The sequence below is a fragment of the Trachurus trachurus genome, assembly GCF_905171665.1.
Source record: "Trachurus trachurus genome assembly, chromosome: 7".
Taxonomy (NCBI): Eukaryota; Metazoa; Chordata; class Actinopteri; order Carangiformes; family Carangidae; genus Trachurus; species Trachurus trachurus.
The window spans coordinates 2,782,334-2,803,085 of record NC_139901.1 but is presented as its reverse complement, the minus strand read 5'-3'; the positions used below and the strand labels follow the sequence as shown (position 1 = coordinate 2,803,085).

The 20,752-nt window shown below is 40.1% G+C and overlaps 1 protein-coding gene across 1 annotated transcript in view; it reads right to left on the bottom strand.

The window, feature by feature from the left end:
* itpr3 (inositol 1,4,5-trisphosphate receptor, type 3) overlaps positions 1-20,752 on the bottom strand; it is a gene marked incomplete at its 5' end in the record, with an annotated part of 188,451 nt that overhangs the window by 27,105 nt on the left and 140,594 nt on the right. Inside the window, 14 exons of the mRNA XM_083975602.1 lie at positions 3,123-3,298; positions 3,608-3,704; positions 4,312-4,420; positions 5,201-5,349; positions 6,980-7,161; positions 7,248-7,368; positions 9,367-9,492; positions 10,290-10,415; positions 10,699-10,834; positions 12,160-12,275; positions 12,394-12,594; positions 14,978-15,100; positions 15,344-15,463; positions 16,908-16,982. Coding sequence (XP_083831728.1) covers positions 3,123-3,298; positions 3,608-3,704; positions 4,312-4,420; positions 5,201-5,349; positions 6,980-7,161; positions 7,248-7,368; positions 9,367-9,492; positions 10,290-10,415; positions 10,699-10,834; positions 12,160-12,275; positions 12,394-12,594; positions 14,978-15,100; positions 15,344-15,463; positions 16,908-16,982 — 1,857 coding nt within the window. The remainder of the gene's footprint in view (positions 1-3,122; positions 3,299-3,607; positions 3,705-4,311; positions 4,421-5,200; positions 5,350-6,979; positions 7,162-7,247; positions 7,369-9,366; positions 9,493-10,289; positions 10,416-10,698; positions 10,835-12,159; positions 12,276-12,393; positions 12,595-14,977; positions 15,101-15,343; positions 15,464-16,907; positions 16,983-20,752) is intronic.

Here is a 20,752-nt window from a genome sequence, read left to right as displayed (position 1 = left end):
ATCCAATATAATATTAAAAACCCCTGAAATTAGCATAATATATATATAGCGGAAAGGTGAAATCCGGCAAACTGATTGGTTGTTAACTGTGATATAATGAGCGTATACCACAGCAGCAATTCTAAAGCCTTATCACAGCATATCACTCTGCATCAGGGAAGTATGAATGGAAGTTTGTTATTGATGACAGAAACTGTGACAGTAGGTAGCAAAAGGTCGCCGACGGTTACAATGGAAGAGTGGATTGAGCTGTGACTTTTTTTTACAGTGGGGATATTTTATTAGATAATATGTATTTCTGCAACTATATGAAATTGATGGTGTATTCCTCTTTCATATTACTGGCAGGGGTTAATTTGAGCCGGATCCTGCCGGAACAAGATCCGGCACCTCTTAATTTTGGCCTCCCTGTGTTCCGGTACTTATTTGGGCAGATCCGGCACCTCTCATAAAAAAAAAACGTTTTAAAAATGTTTAAAATAAAATTATAATATGTATATATTAATTTACAGAACAAATCCCCATAATTCCATGTTGTTTATTAAGATTTAAACGAGCTGAGCATACTGTCTATTAATAGGCCGCTGTGCCAATCTTTGAATAATAGGAAGATTTGTGTGATTTATTATAAGCTCTTTTTTTTTTTTTTTTTTTACAAGTTAGACCTGTTGAAAAAATTCCTGACTGTAAAGCACCGCCTGTGGTGATGTGGGCATTTGCCTGTGCTGTGCAGAGTATAGGCTATAGCCTAAAAGTTATCGTCATAACATGGATAGCCTATTATTTGAAATTGAGGCTTATACAGCATGGCATGTCCGCCGTCATCGCCGGAGTGATGTATTGCTTAAATATATACTAAAAACTTGGGGTAAGCCAATACAGATCCATTATATACGTATATATAAATGTGTGTGTGTGTGTGTGTGTGTGTGACTGATGTTGTCTGGCCTGCCCTGAGTGGGTTTCGAACCTGGGTCTCCCGCACCGCAGGCGACGATGCTAACTGTTTCTCCAAGAGGTCACTGTCCACTTAGAAAGTGGATTAGCACGTCTGGGTGAGTGAGTTTAACTTCAGTACCGCTAACCGCCATATGCCGTCACTTCTCCTCACTGGTACCTCGTGACTGTGACTATACCCGCGGACCTCCGTTACATATACTATATATATATGCACACCAGTGGCGAACCATGGACCCAGACCCTGGGCCTTCAATAGGACCATCTAGCAATAAAAAATTAAACATAGCAATAGAAATAATAGCCAGAGCCTTGTCACATGGATGGTCGGCATATTACATGTTCCTTTGCCCTAACTGGCTTCACAACACACAAGGTGATTCTGGAAAAACAGTCATTCAAAGCTGGCTATCATGAATCACTTATTTAAAAAAAAAATAAAAAAAAAAATGAAACAAGCAAATCACACATTCACTTATTTGTTTAGCTGGAATTAAAGTAAAATGTTAATCATGAGCTGTTCAACAACTAAAGATGTATTTTTGATAATGTTTTTTGTGTTTGTTTGAGCTTAGACACAGTTGAATTTCACTGTAGATTTAATATTTCTGCCAAAAGTGGCTATAAAACAAACACCTCCTGAGGTGAAATGGGAAAAAGGCACAAGCTCTTTGTAAATGCTCAGCCATTTTTCACTGGCCTTAATGGCTATCAAACTACCGGTATAAAATTGTAGGTTTACACCAGGGGTCCCCAAACTTTTTGCAAAGAGGGCCAGATTTGGTGAGGTAAAAATGTGTGGGGGCCGACCTTTCAGCCTGACATCCTTTGAACCATTAACATTAAATACAAATTAACTATTTAATACTTTTTTTTTCATTGTAAATGGAATTATTTTCATTTCTTTACATAGATAAATAAATCTAAACAAGTTTTTACCAAAATCACTCTGCTTTTCATATTTGAAGACCACATAAAATGACATAAATGTCAAAAGGAAGCTTAAACATATCTAGGTTAATTTGATACATTATTATATTTTTATATTATATTTTCAAAAATCAAAAATTGCACTTGAATAAAAATCACAACCAAAAACAAGAATAGACCCTGTCTCTGTTAAGAAAAGATGCACTCAAATATAAAACCACACACAACCAAAACAATAAATAAAATGGCTTATCAAGTCTCAACAAAACTGCACTTGAATAGATATTGACCGTGTCATCACAGTAGATGAGGTGAGTAGCTAGTGACTGAGGCTGTGTATGTCGCTCTAAGACGGGTGTGGTGGGGGTGTCAGCGGCGTGGAGGGGTTCTCTGTAGCGGGGACAGCTCCGTGACACCGCCGGTGGGCAAAGTGCCGTGTGTGTACGGAGGAAGGGAGGGGCGGGGGGAACGGGGGTGACACATCCAGCAGGAGGACAAACTATCCTGCGTTTAAATAACATGTCGAAAATATCTGCTTGACAACTCATGGAGCTGGAAGCAGCCCTAAATAAGTAACTACACTTTAACTACAAGCCCAAAAACCCGCAACCCACGACTACCAATATAAGCGACTTCACAGAAAAACAAGCCCAAAGTCACGTATAATAAGCGGACTTGGCAACCCGCTCCCTCAGTATTTTGGCGGCAATGTTGTTCTGCTGGGTATTCGCGAATACCCGGAAGATGTCGTGATATGGTCCCGCCCACAACTCAGTGGAATATGATTGGCTAAGACACCTGTCAATCTCAATTCATGCCCACATTGACTTGCATTACACGGGCCTTCAGTCACAGCCAGCGAAGGCCCTGCAGGGGGAGTCGATGATTTACTGCCCAGATACCGTTGGAAGAAAAATTGTGATTGGTCCATTTCCCGTTCCATTATATTAACCCATTGTTTCCCAAGAAATATTAGTCCAACTTTATAACAATGATCTAGAAAATATTACTTGTGTGTTACTCACTGTATAAAATAAAAAAAAATAATAAAAATAAAAAATAAATAAATATAGCCTATAGTAGTACAATATTTCAATATTTTTCTTAGGCCTTCACTGAATACCTTGAAGGCCCAGAGGGTTCCCCTCTGATGCACACACAATATTTTTTTTTATATTTGCTTATAGCTATGTCCTTGATCTCATCTGCTGTTGTGCATGGAGCTGTGTTCTCACCTGGATCTCAGTGTTCCCTCCCTCCAGCAGACAGATGGCCAGCTGGATGCTCTCCTGGAAGATCTTGTCGTTCTTGCTGCTCATCACCAGATCTGTGAACAGCTTCGTTCCTCCTTCTCGGTCCAGTCGACACTGAATGGTCGCCACCGCTGCCCAGTCCCGCTCTTGCTCCACGCCTGACACACACACACACACACACACACTGGAGTCAGCTGTCAGTCTCTGTTGGATTGACTTTAATGTTGATTAGTGTTTGTAGCTTCATCGTTTAATAAGATACTGAGAGACAAAAATGGCTTTCCAAGAGGACTGAGCCCAAATGTTTGAAGACTTTAACTCTGAAGGTACACCAGTACTGAGCATTAACATCAAACAGAGAAGGTAGAATACTAAGAGTACAGTGATGTTGAAACAAAAAATGACAGCTTAGATATTAACTGTGAATGTCAGTGTGAATAAGTGTGAATGAGAGTGAATGAGTGAACCTGTAGCTCCGAGCTCTACCAGGTCGTTCTTCTGGTTGTTCTTCTTGTTGTTTGGAAACAAGTAGTTCTGCAGTAAAACTTTCCTCAGTGCGATTCCCTGCAGTAACACAAAGCAGCATCAGAGTCGCCTCCTGGTTCATCATTTAAGATCATCTTATTATAAATCTCATTAAAAATTACACCATTAAATTTGAGTCAAATCAGACAATGATGGTTATTCTGGAAATTCAAATGTCCTCTCACACAAAAGTCAAACAGATATCAGAGTCCATCAGTTTCTCTTTTCATACTGAAGCTAGAGGGCACTACAGCTCCTGATTGCAACCAAAGTGTAAGCATCTATTTACTGTATGAGACTTAATTGGAGATGCACGATAACTATTTTTTAAAACCGATACCGATAACTTTCTGCTTCAAAAGGCCGATAACCGATAACATACCTGGAGATAAGAAAGACTAGTAAGGTAAGATATATCATGACATCAATACTATAAACAAAACCAAAAACAGTTCTGACTAAATGAAGATATTCTATAAACAAACCTTTCCAACATTTGAAATCAATCAAAAAAAAAAGTTTAAAGGATTTTTGCTTGGCTGGTTCCATACAAATGAATAACTTTTCACTAAAGTAAATGAGGTTGTGTAGCAGATCCTAAAGAGGTTTAATAGATCCTCATCGGTCCGTCAATCGTTTAACTGACCTTCTCATCAAAGTCCAGAGTCCTGATCAGCATTTCCTGCAGCGTTCTCAGAACTTTGATACACAACTTCTCCTCTGCCGACATCAGAGCCTTCGTGTGCTGGATCAGCCTACACACACACACACAAACACACACATCAGACAGGGTTCCTACAGCTTAAGCCAAGTTAAATTTAAGACTTTTTAAGACGTTTTTAATGCCACTTGAAATGAAATTTAAGACAGACTTCACAATAAACACAAATGCAAAAAAAAAGAAAAAATGTCACCACATACATAGGGTTAGGGACAATTTTATCCACTTTCCTATGTGGTCCAAGGTAAAGCGACTGCTACATGAATAATTGGGGGGGAGTGACATCATTTAACAGCTGTGTAGTTGTGGAGAGGAGATGATAAACTAAAAAGGACACGTTTGCTCGTTCGTATGTTTCCATCCAAAGTGATTAAAATAACTGGGAAATGTGCAATGCACAAAAAAGAAATTTGAGTTCTGTGTGTTTCCATTAAAAGTACGGACTTTGGTTAAAACTACAAACTCGCGTGAGTTTTCCGCAGCTGTCCTTTCAAAATAAATGCATAAAAAGTCAGAAAAAAAAAAAACACTGACTCGGGAGCTGGTGGCGGTGAGAGATTTAGCGTTGACGGCCGCCACTAACTTCTCTATGTCGGAATGTTACCAATTATTTTGAGATTTGAGACTAATTACAATCATAAAATCCCACTTACCAAGTGTTAACATTTTTAAGACCTTTGAAAAAAATGATTTAAGGCCTTGTTTTTAGATTAATAAATTCAATGCCTTTTAAGACTTTTTAAGGATCCGTAAGAACCCTGTCAGACCTCTGTCAGTGTGTCAGTGCAGCAGGAGGTCTTGGACCTGGACCTACTTGGAGATGAAGCCTCCGGACTCGCAGCGCTGCCGGGCGTCGGTTCCCTCCAGAAACAGCAGCTCAGGCTGATGGAGGACGTCCACCAACACAGACAGCTCTGCATTCACCAGCGGCTTCAAACGCTCCTCCAGAGTGTTGATGATGTCCTGAACACACACACACACACACACACACACACACACACACACACACACACACACACACACACACACACACACACACACACACACAGTTAGTTGTTGAAGCTCATGGTTTACTGCAGTGGTTTCCAGCCTTTTTTGTCTTGTGTACCCCCTGAGCCTTTTTGTCAGTCCACCAGTACCCCCTCACCCATATGACGATTCTTATATAGTCTTATTATAGTCATATAATACGTTAAAGGGATAGTTCAACATTTTGACATATTGGCCCATTGCCATAATCCCTATAGTTTTAGGAGTTGGTTCGTTAGCTTTAATTGTCTGTGCAATCTGTTTTTAGAACGGTGGAGCAGAGCCGTGAGCTGCTCAGAGCTACGCTACGGAGGCTAGTGGGATTTCTTCCCTCATCAAACTCATCAAATACACAATCCAACAACTCCAAAACGCTCTGGTGGACAAGTTGTGACCTGCACATTCACCACACTATGAGATAATAACACAACGTTACGAGACGGAGTTTCCGTTTTAAGACAACCGAGTATGAAATTAAAATCATTGCAATTTCTCTCTTATACATATTCTCCTGCGTTTTAGTTGTTTTTGGCTGGTTTGGTGTCTGTTGTAGCTAAATGTGTCTTCACAGAGTTGTAGGATTGTCACAATACTAAAATGTTTAAACTGGATACCAATGAACAGGATTCAATACTCAATACAGTGTCTACCTTACACCACCATTATTTTATTTTTATTTTAATCAAAAGGTCCTACAACAGGTGTTATTTTTATTAACTCTTTCACTGCCTTTTTCTCAAGATTTTGGTGCCAAAATGGCTTTTTGGGCTAAACTAACCTATATTCTATTCTATTCTATTCTATTCTATTCTATTCTATTCTATATATTGCTGGAAAGTAGAGACTCTCTTCTTTAATTTGATGGGTTGAATGTGTATATAGTAATAGTACATAATATATGGTGGGTCTAAAACGATCAGTCGAAAAGCTGGAAAATGCCTGGCAAGCTGGAGGTAGCTGCTGTGAGAATGGCTGGCAGTCAAAGAGTTAAATAAAAAAGCAAACTCTAATTTGTGAAGTTTCAGAGTCCAATGTGTTTCTCTCATTTCATTACATTCATTACAATGCATTTCTCTTCTCCTCTGACAGGCGGGGTTCTCTCCTCCCTCCTCTCTCACAATTCATGGAATATTCTCCAACATACTTTGGGGCTGGAGATTATTCCTACTCTTGCTGATTTTAAACGTATGGTGTCTGAACTTTGTAAATCATCCTGCAACTGTTATTAAATGTAATTGTTATGTTCTGCTGCTGCTTGTAAACTCGTCGTCCCTGTAAATGAGGGAAACCTCAGTGACCAACGAGTTAAAATAAAGGTTTAAATAAAAATAAATGCACTCAGACAGCGGAAAAGGAGGGAGGAGACGAGAGAGGAGTGTGACTGTTATTGATGTTTTTTTAAACGCACCATATGTGCATCTTCGCTTTGTGTAGCTCAAATGCTCCGGACGCTGCCTGCTAACCTGCTAACCTACCTAGGGGTACACATGGCCCTGGTTGGGAATCACTGGTTTACTGTCTGAGCTGAGCGACTCATCTGATTTAATACACATGGAAGTAAAACCTGTAGTTTCTCTATGATGTTCTTGTAGTCCCAGGGGTTGCTGGAGGCGATGGGTCTGGAGGACCTGGAGGACGACTTGTAGTTTGGGTTGGAGCGGGACAGAGAGTTGAGAGCAGAAGTGGACAACATGGAGCTGATCTGAGCCTCCAGGTCCAGAGGAATAGAGATAGAACGACTCTTGGCTGAAAACAGAAGGAGAGAGAGTCACTGATCAGTCTGTGCAGGGGTGAGACGTGCATGTGGGTGTGTGTGTGTGTGTGTGTGTTACCTGTCATAGCGAGGGTCTTGATGCAGGTCTCCACCTGTCCCCTGTGCTGCTGCTGCAGCCAGGGACAGTCCAGCAGCCGGACAGACGACTGAAGCAGCTGAGTCACAATGGTGTGATGAGTCTGACAGAGCAAGAGAGAGAAGACGAGGAATTAAACCTAATGTCAAACAAAGGAAGAAATAAACAAATACATGAACAAAACCTGCAGATATAACGAGAAAAAAAGAAAAAATATAATCCTGATAAAATGAATAAAAAGTATTCTAATTTTCTTTTTTTTGTCTTCATGTATTGTATTTATTAAGTCACATTATGTATCATGAGATCTCCTGACTGCAGGTGTTGCTGTTACAATATTCAATATTTAACCCTCTATTCAGAGTCTGTGGGATTTTCTCCTGGTCTCCTTGTGTATTAATGTTTGTGAAACCTATGTGATGCACAATCAAGTAATTGACATCCTTTGTTTCAGGACAACCTGGGCTTTCAGAATATTCATGCTGTGTCATATGAATGTAGAAAGAGCTATATGATCAGAAAAAATTCACATATATTTGTTGGAAACACAGAAGATTGTTATAAACTTCTTTTAGGCACTATAGAACTGTCTTGGGGATTCGGGGGAAGAGAATAAGGGCTTTGACTATGATACAAAATATATTATTTATATTATTTACAAAATGCCCCACTCTCCTGGTATGAAAACAGTGTGTCTGTCCTGCAGTGAACAAACTTTCTCCTTCCACATGAGGCCCATGTCTTGGTCTCAGCTTGTGTAAATGGTAATCTATCTGTGCATTATTTATTACATTTACAGATGATTTTTCGATAATTGCAACAAAGCAACCATCTTGATCGATTGATTGAACTTTATTAATCCTTGAGGAGGGAATTAGTTTGTCCCAGACTCCCAGCAGCGCACAGTGAAAAAAACAAAACACAATATATGAATAGGCAGATTAAAATACCCCAAACACACAACACCCAATAAAGTCCATAGATCACTCCAACATGCGCACAGGCTAAAAACAAACAAACAATCCAGCAATCACTCACTGCTAGGACAGGGAGCCGCTGTCACAGCGTTATTGAAGGAACTAATGTGTTGATGTAAATGAACACTCTTTGGCCCATCCTGTGATGGGGCAGGAGTCTCCTATTGCAGTGGTTCCCAACCTTTTTCTTAAGGGACCCATATGTTTACCATTGAAAACTTTGGTGACCCCCCCCCCCCCGTTCTGAAGAATATGTTGTAATTTTACACAGGTTTTTTCTCATTGTTCCATGCTGTTTTTCAAATTCATTGTGACTGATATTGCCCTGCTGTATATTATGTATTTAATGTTTTAAAACTGTTGATATTCAATCATCTGTTGATATAGGCCTATCAGAGTTGATGAGCTTTCAGGACATTCTTCACTTTGACCTCAAAGTCAGATCTGGGGTTATTTAATTAAACAAGTTGATGTATCAGCCAATGCTAAACTGAAATATTGTGTTTGTATTTTTTATTAATTCAATTACTCAGCTCATACTTGCTACAGATGATGACATTCCCTGCATGACGTTATAGGAAGATCAGCAGTTTTATTCTTTTTTTTGCTGCTAGCTTAGCTTTTTGATCAATTTGTATTAACTTCTGTAACCAAAAATACTATTATCAGTAGTATTTATTGTGACTGATATTGCCCTGTTGTATATTATGTATTTAATGTTTTAAAACTGTTGATATTCAATCTATTGATATAGGCCTATCATTTATTTGTTTATCTATTTAAATACATGAATAAAAGTTTAATGTGGCCCTTGAATTTAGTTGATTTTGTCACATATATGAATTAAATGCTTAGCCTACTCATTTATTTAATATTTAAACCCCTTAAAATCAAGAGGGCTTCGCGACCCCCCCTGGATCTTTGGCGCCCCCCAGGTTGGGAACCACTGTCCTGTTGGACATGGATGTTTGAGTCAGGACTACTCTGTTTCTGGGTCCAGACACACCAGTGGACACTTCGTAAAGGCTGAAGTGTCCCGCTTTAATTAAAAAAAGAGTGAGAGTAAAACAATCCCCCCTGCCATCGCCCTGACCCCAGAGGGTTAATAATATCTTGTTCCTGACCTGCAGAGAGGTGCTGTTCTCAGAGAACGGCGAGCTGAAGAAGGCGTTGATGGTGTCAAAGACCACGTTGATGATGTACTTCTCCAGGATCGGATCAGAGAGACGCTTGTCTCGTTTATTACACACCTGCAGACGACACAAGCTCATATCATCATCATCATCATCATCATCATCATCATCATCACCTTCATCATCATCATCATCATCATCATCATCATCATCACCTTCATCATCATCATCATCATCATCATCATCATCATCATCATCATCATCATCATCATCATCATCATCGTCACCTTCATCATCATCGTTAAAACAACTGAAGTTCTACAATGATGACAAAGTTAAAGGGATAGTTCAACATTTTGGCAAATTGGCCCATTGCTTTAATCCCTTTAGTTTTAGCAGTAGGTTCATTACCTTTAATTGTCGGTGCAAGCTGGATTTTTTGTTGTTGTTTTTTTTATGCACGTGTTTATTAGTTTTTTGTTTCATCAAACAACAAGACATTATTACATGTCCCACCCTAACCCTACAAAGCAAACTTTTTCTCCCAATTCTCCCTCCCATCCCCTCTTCCCCTCACCAAATAAGTATAAGAAAATGGGCGGGGCAGAGACGTGTACTCTGCACGGTACTTTCCCATTTCCCTCATCAAACTAAATACACAATCCAACAACTCCAAAAGCGTTTTGGAGTTGTTGGATTGTGTATTTGATGAGTTTAATGAGGGAAATGTGGAAATATTGCGTGCTGTGCAAAGCTTGCATCTCTGCCCCGCTGATCTCAAAACAGCTTGCACCGACAATTAAAGGTAATGAACCTACTGCTAAGACTATAGGGATTATGGCAATAGGTGAATTTGCCTAAATGTTAAACTGTCCCTTTAAGCAGTGAACTGCAGTAGTCAGCTCTGTTATTACCCGGGCCATGTCCACTGTGAAGTCCTCAAACAGCTTCCAGATGTGGTTGGACGTGTAGATTTCCTTCATCTCCACCTCTGTGTCCACGTAGCAGTGGTTAACAAAGTTCACGTAGGCTATCTTCACCTGGAGACCGACAGACAGAGAGAGAGAAACACAGAGACAGACCGACAGAGAGTTCAAAACAAAGTGAGTCATAATTTAAACCACGGCCTAGTTTGACTGTGGTCGATACAGTTGACTGAACAACATTAATAACAGTGTGGTTTGGTGAGGTGTGCTCAGGTTAAGCAGATTAGATCTGTCAGTTGGTGGTTGGTTGGTCAGTGGTTACAAGGCCGAAGAGATGGAGGTTAATAAAAATAAAAATAGGCAGAACACACACACACACACACACACACACACACACCTCGGTGATGCAGTCTTCGTGTGTCACCACTCTGACCACGTCCTCCAGCGGCAGCAGAGAAGTGCATTTGATCTCTGTGTAGACGTTCTTCCCCTCTGCACAGGCTGCTAACAGCTCCACCAGAGAGATGTGATACCTGCAGAGAGGAGCACACACTGTCTACACACCAACCACTGACACACATCAGCTATTACAGAAAAGAGACTGAACTTGGTTCCTGGTCAAAGACAGATTACTCTATTCATTATTACTAGTATTAATTAGAAACATCACTGTTAAAAACAACTCCACTTATTCTGTATCAGAACTTCTTAGACAAACATAATTACATCACCAGACATGCCACAGGAGGTAACTTATTATTTTGCCAAAAGCAAAGACAAATGCTATCAAAAGAGCAGTCATGTAGCAATGGAATTCACTCCAAAGAAACATCAAACAAAAGAACAGTCAATTTAAAGGGATAGTTCAACATATTGGCAAATTGACCCATTGCCATAATCCCTATAGTCATAGCAGTTGGTTCGTTACCTTTATTTGTCGGTGCAAGCTATTTTTAGAACGGCGGAGCGGAGCTGCAAGCTACTCAGAGCTACACTACGGAGGCTAATGGGATACAGATCAGCGGTTTTGCATGAATTTACTTCTAAAACAAGACACTGTCTCGTAACGTTGTGTTATTATCTCATAGCGTGGTGAATGTGCAGGTCACAACTTGTCCACCAGAGCGTTGTGGAGTTGTTGGATTGCGTATTTGATGACTTTGATGAGGGAAAACAAGAAATCCCATTAGCCTCCGTAGCATAGCCCTGAGCAGCTCGCCTCTCCACTCGGTGGTTCTAAAAAATAGCTCACACCGACAAATAAAGGTAACGAACCTATGGGCCAATTCGCCAAAATGTTGAACTATCACTTTAAACTAATTGTAAAACAGTATATTTTAAATAGAGATAATGTTTTGTTTGCCCAGTCAACCACTAATTGATTGACTGCTTGAATGATTAATTGTATTGATATTTTATTATTATTATTCTTATATATTCATCATATTGTTTTATTTTGTTGTGTTTAAACAAATCATGTACTTCTATGTATAAAGTGGGACCCCAGTAAGAGCTAATGGGGATCCTAATAAACTAAACTAAACAACTCCCATGAACAGCAGCAGCAGTGATTTATGAAGGCGACTGCTGGTCTGATTGGTAAGTAACAAAAGTGAGAGTGGTCAAAAACTTCAATTTTCTGGTCAAATGTGAAGACACACCCAAAAATGAATTAAATGCATCTTTAAATATTGAGTTTATATTGGCAGTAACATATATATGAACAAGTCTACATAGTGGTAAAAGATACGAGCAGCACGTAAACGTAGCAGAAAGAGCTTGAGTGTTGCACGCAGTCGACATTCAGGACTTTCAAGAAATTTCAGCATCATCTCCTCACAGTCGTTGTCATGGTTACCTGAGCGGGCTGTTCTCACTGACCCCCTCCCTGCTCTCCGCCATCAACTCCAGCATGACGTTAAAGGAGGTTTTGTCATTGTAGAAGACGACCACGTCCTCCCCGGCGTTCGTCAACTGAGGGGAGAGAGACCACAGGACGGCATCACCACACAGACAGACGGACGGAGGGACGGACAGACACAAACACAACACTCTGGACGCATCTTGTCCTCGCCTTCGTCCTCGCGCTCACCTCGGTCATGATCATATCCTGACACTTCTTCACGTACTTCCCCTCAGCCTTGATGATGGTGTGGAGGAAGTTGAGGTACTGGACGTGGCGGCCGTGCGTGGCCAGACAGTGGATGAAGTGCTGCAGGACGCTCTCGGAGATCTCGGTGCACAGCTGGTAGTTGTTGCTGAAGATGTGCTGCACTGTCTCGGCCTCCAGCAGCTGCACAGAGGAGGAGGAGGAGGAGGGATCTCAGTGCAACGACCTTACTGCGACTGTTACTCAATTCATCAGTTTCACATTTCATTCATAAACTGACATAAAAAAAGACAGAATGACGTGCTAATAGAGTCAGGGTGTCAGAGTGACACCACCTGTACCTGACATCATTGATATTTAAAAACCCTTACCAGCTAAGCTTTCTAAAGCTTTCTACAGCTCAGCCTTTTCCCCGCACTAAATTATTGTCATTATCTTAAAAATCAACCTCTAATGTTTTGACCTGCAAAGACTGGAAGGTTTTTCTCATCCTGTTTGCTGGGTGGTAACTATTTTCCTTATTTTTGTTTTTAAATGAATTTGTCTATAAAATGCCATAAATGAACAAAAACAACTTCCCATCTCAGATGGTTGAGCGACATCTGAACATCTACAGGTTTAAGTGTCTGTTTTTAAAGGGATAGTTCACCCAAAATTCAAATTTCACTCATTGTCTACTCACCCTCATGTCGACTAAGGGCTGGGAGAATTTTCAGAGTCCTCCGTGCCTTCTCTGAGTTACGGGGGGGTCCGCTCAGCAGTATTTGTCCATAATGGTTGTAAATGGGGCTCACTTTTCTTCGTCCAAAAAGACACACCAAAAAACATCCAAATACCTCCATACTGCTCGTCTGTAATGTCCATCTTGTATTGAAGCCCCGACATTAGAAATTGTTCCGAAAAAAATTAAATAAGTCTATATTTTAAGCTTGTTTGTAGCGGAAGCTCCCATTGTCTCGGTTCACTGCTCTTCCTGTGTCAGTACAAATCTCTCGTGATTTGCACTGACCGGCGGAACAATTTCTCATGTCGGGGCTTCAATACAAGACGGACATTACAGACAAGCAGTATGGAGGTATTTGGATGTTTTTTGATGCGTCTTTTTGGACGAAGAAAAGTGAGCCCCATTTACAACCATTATATGGACAAATACTGCTGCGCGGACCCCCCCATAACTCCAAGAAGGAACGGAGGACTCTGAAAATTCTCATAGCTCTTAGTCGACATGAGGGTGAGTAGATAATGAGTGAAATTTGAATTTTGGGTGAACTATCCCTTTAAGTATGTTCTCTAAAGCAAAATAAAACAAATCTCACCTTCATTCTGAATTCTGAAGACAAAAGTGAACAACCCAAATGAAACGTCTGCCTTATCAGAGGTTTTAACTCTTGGGATGCTGCCATCACTTTTCTTTTCGTCTCACACACGTTGTAAAGGTTCCATATAACATTATATGTTGTTTTGGTGACAGGTCGTACACCAGCGTGTGTGTCATCACATTATGTTATATGTAATGTATGGTAATGTAAAGACATACAGCAAAACATATAACGTAACATACAGTATGTTATATAATATCATGTTATGTTATGTTATGTTTAGTGCTGTCAAAAATATTGCCTTATTACTGTAAAGCAGCACCGCCGGGCCAGCTTGTCTCATAACAAAGAAGAATTCTGCATTTGCTCCACAGGCACTACACCACTGGCTATATTTTGTGTACAGATAGTTATGGCTCCCCTGGACCTATTTATTGCATATTTCAGTTTTTTTTTATTGCTATTACTGCTGTATTTGCGATAGTGCTACTTTAACGTGTTAACGCAAATCAATTTTACAGCGTCAATTTTTTTTATTGCGAGATTAACATTCTTTATGACTCAGTGAACTTGTAGTTTTTTCATAAACTGTGGCCACCGGACTTCTGAAGTCTGGTATGTCTAACTAACTGCAAAACATCTTGAGGATATATTTGACTTAGACCGATGTTTTCAATGACGCAAAGTAAATTCACTCAAGCTGTAATTTGTGTTTACCGTTTGGGTGTCATAGTTCTGATGGTTAGACACACAACATATTATATACTCATGTATACAGAGCTGGAGCTGAGCTGGAGCTGTGGCCCTGCTGTCTGAGCAGGCTGAAGTCTCAATTCTCTCCTCTTTTTTTCATAATCTTTCTCATCAGATGAGTCAAAACTTTCAGCCTCTGAAGCACCGTCATCCTCCGTTTATTGATAGACAGTGTTACATTGTGTGAGATTTAGCTTCAAATGTGAATGACTGTTCAAAGTGACGTTGTTGTTTTCAATAAAAAAAACATGTACATAAAGCAAGCCTATCCACTTTTTCCATGTGGATAAGAGTATTAAAATGATAATTCAAGGGACATTTAGTATTCTAAATGTCCCTTGAATTATCATTTTAATGATAATTAATAAAAATGTGCGATTAATTTGCGATTATTCGAAAGTTAATTATGACATTCATGAGATTAATTGTGATTCAATATTTTAATCGATTGACAGCACTAGTTATGTTATGCAACGTTACATTATGCCACGTACCCCAGGGTTGAGGAAGAGATTGAGGCTCTTGTGCAGCAGAACCTGGTTCTCCTGGTTCCCCATACAAAACTTCTGCAGGAACAGGTGAGTGTACCTAATGATCTCCTGCATCTTCACATCATTCTGCAGACGGAAAGAGAGACGGGGGTTAAGATGTAAAGCTGAATCACAAACCTCACTCAAACATGAGTCCAGATTTCATAAAAACATTTTTGAGGAATGCCTTATCCAACACATAGGCTACAGCCAGTAATGTCACTTCTTCAAGCCGTATTTCTTAAAATCGTGTGTCACCTGTCCTAATGCTTAATTCATTGGTCCAGGGCTTGGTAAAGATGCTTTTATTTTGGCGGTAGCCTGTCTTACCTGGTCGTACGACACCTGCAGCAGGTCTAGCATGACTTTATGAGCTCCCATGTTCTTCAACAACCTCTGCTGTTTCTTCCAAACTCCACTGCTGCACATCTTATTCAGCCGCTCCAGGATCTGCAAATGAAAGAGAAGATGCAGAAGAGGGAGGTGGAGCAGAGTTAGATGAGACAACAGTTATTTCCCCCCCCCAGAAAATAAAAATCACATTAGTATGTTTGTCAAACACACAGATATATTTTTTCAATTATCCCCCTACTTAATCCAATTCACTTATGATAAATGACACTGAAAATGAAAGAGTGTCTGAAATCATTTCCGAGTTGAAGTGACGATTGATGCATTATAACAAAACAGAATGGAAATCCCACTACAGGAAGGCAAAGCAATCACCGTGTATGATTAGATAAGACTTTTTCAATCTGCCTCAAATATACAGAAAGTTTTTACAGTGAAAACAAATCAATAAAAAAAATCACTGTATTCCAGGTACATGTCTGAGTTCTTGGAATATTTGTGGTGAATGCCAAAAGCTGAATTTTGAAGGTTAAAAAGGTTCTTTTAGAAAAATGAAACAAACAAATGTGACAGGTGAAATGGTAATCTGGAATTGCTGTGGTAGTTGTGGTTCCTGATAATGAGCTGGTGCGTGTAAGGTTCTTTTATGGCAAGATGGCTACCTGATGATGAGCTGAATGTACTTAGTGGTATAATGAATGGGATGAAAATCAGCATTAGCCCGACTGCGCTGTAACAAAAAAATCTAGGTCACCTGGATCCACTCCTGTCAACTTCACTCGAAAGTGCAGATTTGAAACCTGATAGACATGATAGTTTCAATTTGATAATACAAAAAATATTTATCTGAGCATAAAAGTGGGATTGGATGGGCGGGCGTTTGCATTTCTTTCCATATATTCTCATTTTACGAAACAAAAAAAAAGTTAATCAGCTGAGTACTTTTGGACCCAATATGTTACAGTAATAAAGGTTAAAGTGAAATAAATAATTGCCAGATCATATAGGTGAAGTATGGTAAACAAAGGCAAAATCAAAAAATATTCAAAAACAGACAAAATAGGCTCAGACCCTTGAGGGTTAAACTCTGCTGACAGAAAGCTCATTTAAAAGAACAAAGAACCACGTGGTTTTGGATCTGGAGATTGGACACAAAGCAACAACCGAACAAATAATCATTGGGAAGCAAAGTTTGATCAGACAGACAATCATTTTGATTGGTTGACCTTACAAAACAACAACTGTATTGTCTATTTGATAAAGATTCATTTTAAGATATTCCAACTATACTTTGTTTTCCCCTTTATTTACAATTGTGATGCTGTTGACCAAAGTCACTATATGAAAAAAATGATTACATGTGATTATTCTGAGCTGTGAAAGCCACCATTGCTGCAGAGACAACGCAAAGAGCACCACATAGAGGACCTCATCAACTGAAAGACACATCCCAGGTGACAGGTGAGCTCACAAACTGCAGAAACACCACAACGGAGATATGCCACCGAAAAAACAAAAACAAAAGATGGACAAACATTCTCACCTCTTTGACTTTCTGGTAGTTCTCGTTGCCCTTCTCCAGTTTCTCTTTCTTGGGCGTTGCTTCCTCTGACGGGCCCTGCAGGACTCAGAGGTTAAGACAGCACATGCAGTCCTCTCTGGGTATGGTTCTACTTTATACACACTCGAATAATAACTCATTATATTATTTATTACAGTATACTGTATGTGTTGTAATTAGGGCTGGGACTCGATTAAAAAATTAATCGAATTAATTAGAGGCTTTGTAATTAATTAATCGCAACTAATCGCATTTTAATCGCATATAAATATTTGACCTGAGAACAGTGAGAAGCATTTTTTTTTCACATGGATTTTAGTATACCATTGAATGACTGAATACATAAGCTTAAACATTCAACAGACTAGGGATGCAAATTATCGATTAATTCATTAATCGATATTTGATACATACAGATTAAATGGTCTTTCCTGCCAATACACTATGATGATTACTGTAGTATTTAACTAGGCTACTTAAATCACAGCAGCATAAACTGATTTGTTGAACTCAGCCTGATGTAAACATTAATAAAACTCAGTAACCAGTCACACAGGCAGCTCCATGTTGTCCCTGTGTGATGTTCAGGGACAGGTCAGGACAGTCTGAAGACAGACAGCTCTGAGGGTGAAGTCCTATCATAATGAGATGAGATGCACCTGTGACAGTGACAGGTCATAGATATAGCGCTGCAGCTGAGCAATTAGCGCTATATAGCGCATTTAGCGTGCGCCCGTGTCTGTGTATCTATGTGCAGGCAGAGATCAGAGATGGTGTTTTAAATAACCATGCTAGCGTTTCACCAGCTCTCATCTCTGCCAGTCAGCCTCTCAAACTGCCGCCTCTCTCGCGTGCGGGCGCACCGCACGTAGACACACGTGAGAAAAAAAAAAAAAATATATATATATATATTTTTTTTAAATAAGTGCGATTAAAATGCGTTAATTTTTTGAACGCGTTAATTTTTGTGTAATTAATTAATCGTAATTAACTCGTTAAAGTCCCGGCCCTAGTTGTAATACAACAAGCTTGTATGAGTTCCTTCATAGAGATGATTTCCTTTTGTTGTGATGTTCCCTTAATGGGAAAAGTGTAGTAAGATATATGACAATGGCAAAATAGATCTAGACATTTTGAGGCATTATCTGGCTTTTTTAACAGTAGAAATAAACAATAAAGAGAGAGAAGGAGGTGTGACATGCAACAAAAATCCCCAAAACAAATGTGAACCCAGGACAATGTAGACACCAGCAAGCCCCACACCAAGTACAGTAAGTTCAAAAACCAGGATGCAAAGTTTAAAAAGTTTAGTTACATGAAATGTTAATCTGTTATTCAGTGGTGGTTTATATAGTGACTTTGGGTTAGTTTGTTAGTGGGTTAATGTAGTAAATATTTATACAGAATCTTGAAATATCACTCAACCATCTAGACTTGAAGATGATGATGAGTACTAGTTCTGAAATCTTTGAAAGTTCGACAATATTTTGCTACTATAGCATTAAAGCAGAAGTAAGCGATATTTTTGTGTTATTATAAGTCTTAAATAGTTATATCTTCTGACAGCAATCACTTACATAGAGTGTTTGGACCGAAACACGGGTCTGTCAGTCACTCTCCTCTGCTCTGAGCCGAGGAGAAAACTTTTCTCGTATCCTACAAGTTTTATCCAATGAGGAGAGAGAACGGCATGAAGGGCTGTGTGTGCAGCCAAGGGATGCGCCTGAATGTGGTGACGTAGGGACGAGGACCAATAGATCCATGATGAGGGCGGGAGCTGCTGACTCCATCGGCTGACAAGACGTTATGGTGCATTCAAGGCAACCCGTAACTCGTGTTTTTCCGACCTGTGAAGTGGTACCAGTTCGATCTGGTACGAGTTCATGGGTCGGAAGTTACGAGTGGCCGTTATAGTGACTTTCACAGGTAAAACAGGTCGGAAAAACAAGAGTGGGTTGCCTGGAACGCTACAAAGTCGTAAGTCGTGACTTGAAGCTGTAATTTACGGTTTCAAAAGCCTGCCTGGAACGCAGCATTAGCCAAAACGACCGGATCGCTTACTTCTGCTTTAACCTCACGTTCTTGTAGGAACTCTGAAGCTGTAGGTGAAGCTGTACGCTGATGACACTGCACTTTTCAACACCCCCTTGTCTCTCTTTCTTAAAACTTGTGTTGTTGGTTTTTTTTCAAACCCCTTTCACTGTTAACTACGGTAGTTGGTGGGCTTAGCACTGAGACACTGATCTCTGTAGCTATTCTATAGTTATAGAGACAGCTATGAGCCTCTGAGAGAGGCCAGTCCCATCCAGCTGTCTATTAACTCCAATACAAAATCTGAAGCTGATTTTCTGAGAGAAGCCAAAGCGCCTCTTTCTTTTAGTGTAAGAGGGTCTGTAGAAACACCAAAAACATGTTCAGGAAGTTCTCAGGTCGCTCACGGTCTTCTTCTTGTTCTGATCCGAGCTACTGTTTTGTCAGAATAAAGGCCCTTTCACACCGGGGACGTATTTTTCGTGCGAATAATTAGCACGTCAATACTTTTTACTTTTTTTTTAAACCCCGGTTTTCATTACGAGTCCTTTCACACCGGCTGTGAATGTTACGCGGCGAAAATACAACAATATTTTTTCTGAGCTTTCGCCCGGCGAATAAACGCATCAACCAATCATGTAGCATGAAAAGGAGGTACGTCACAACACCATGACAACAATGTAAACAACCTGTCTCTCACCAAAGACGGTTAGATAGATAATAGAGTATCTCACCACCTTCTCACCATCTCTTTTTATATACAGTCTATGTTCACCACCTTGTCTGGTTTGACAAGGGACACAAACTTTACAAAGACAACGAAATGAAGGACAGTGATCAGATATTGATCAGACAGTGAGCTGCTGTGTTGACATAGTGAAGTTGGTAACAAGACGACAGTGGCAGTGTGTTAAACGGGTTTAAAGCAGTACTTAAGAACTTTCAATTTTGGTTGAGTTTGGCGGCGCCAGTGGCCCAAAGCAGTAGTGTTTTGCCTGAAGGAAGACTCCATTTCCCATGAGCATTAGCGCGTAGCGCCGTAAACATCCTGATCTCCCGGTGCAGGAAATTAACAGAAGACGTCCAAACTAAGTTTCTGTTACCAGCGGATCATTTCACAGTAAACACACAGACACAATCCGACGGGAACGTGCCGCATTGCTGCTCCCTCCTCGTCGTGACTCGCTAAAGTGAAAGTGAAACTTAAGTGAGAGCCGGGTTCCTACCATGCTCCTCAAAGCTGCTTAGTGCCAGTGAAGGTGATACAGACCATAATGATACAGACCCCCTCAGGCCATGACAGGTGTCATTCAACCTGTTGTAAGTCAATGTACCATCACAAATGTTATGAAAATGAAGGTTGAAAAGTTCCTTAGTGTTGGTTTAAGACATGACGTGGAGGCCAAGAACCACCCGTCGCAAAGCAAAACTTTGGTTTATAATTGTTGCATCTGATGCCTATTCGAGTCGCCGCCGGTGTGAGTGGTTTTGATGCAAAATATTCGCCAACAAATATTTCGCAATTTTGTTTCATTTATTCGTCATGTCCCCGGTGTGAAAGGACTGTAGGCCCAAATGTGAGACCAGTGCCTCAAGACCAATTCATTAATCAGGGACTCCTATGACATGCACTTTATCGACTATTTCACTGGTGTTTCTGAATTTTAATTATTGTAGTGCTCAAGTCACCTGCCCCAGAGACTACGGTTGAAAATTAGCCAACTTGGCTAAACCGGCATGTTTACAGAAATGTTTATTAATGTGCACTGTCTCTGTATATTTAAACCAATAAACTA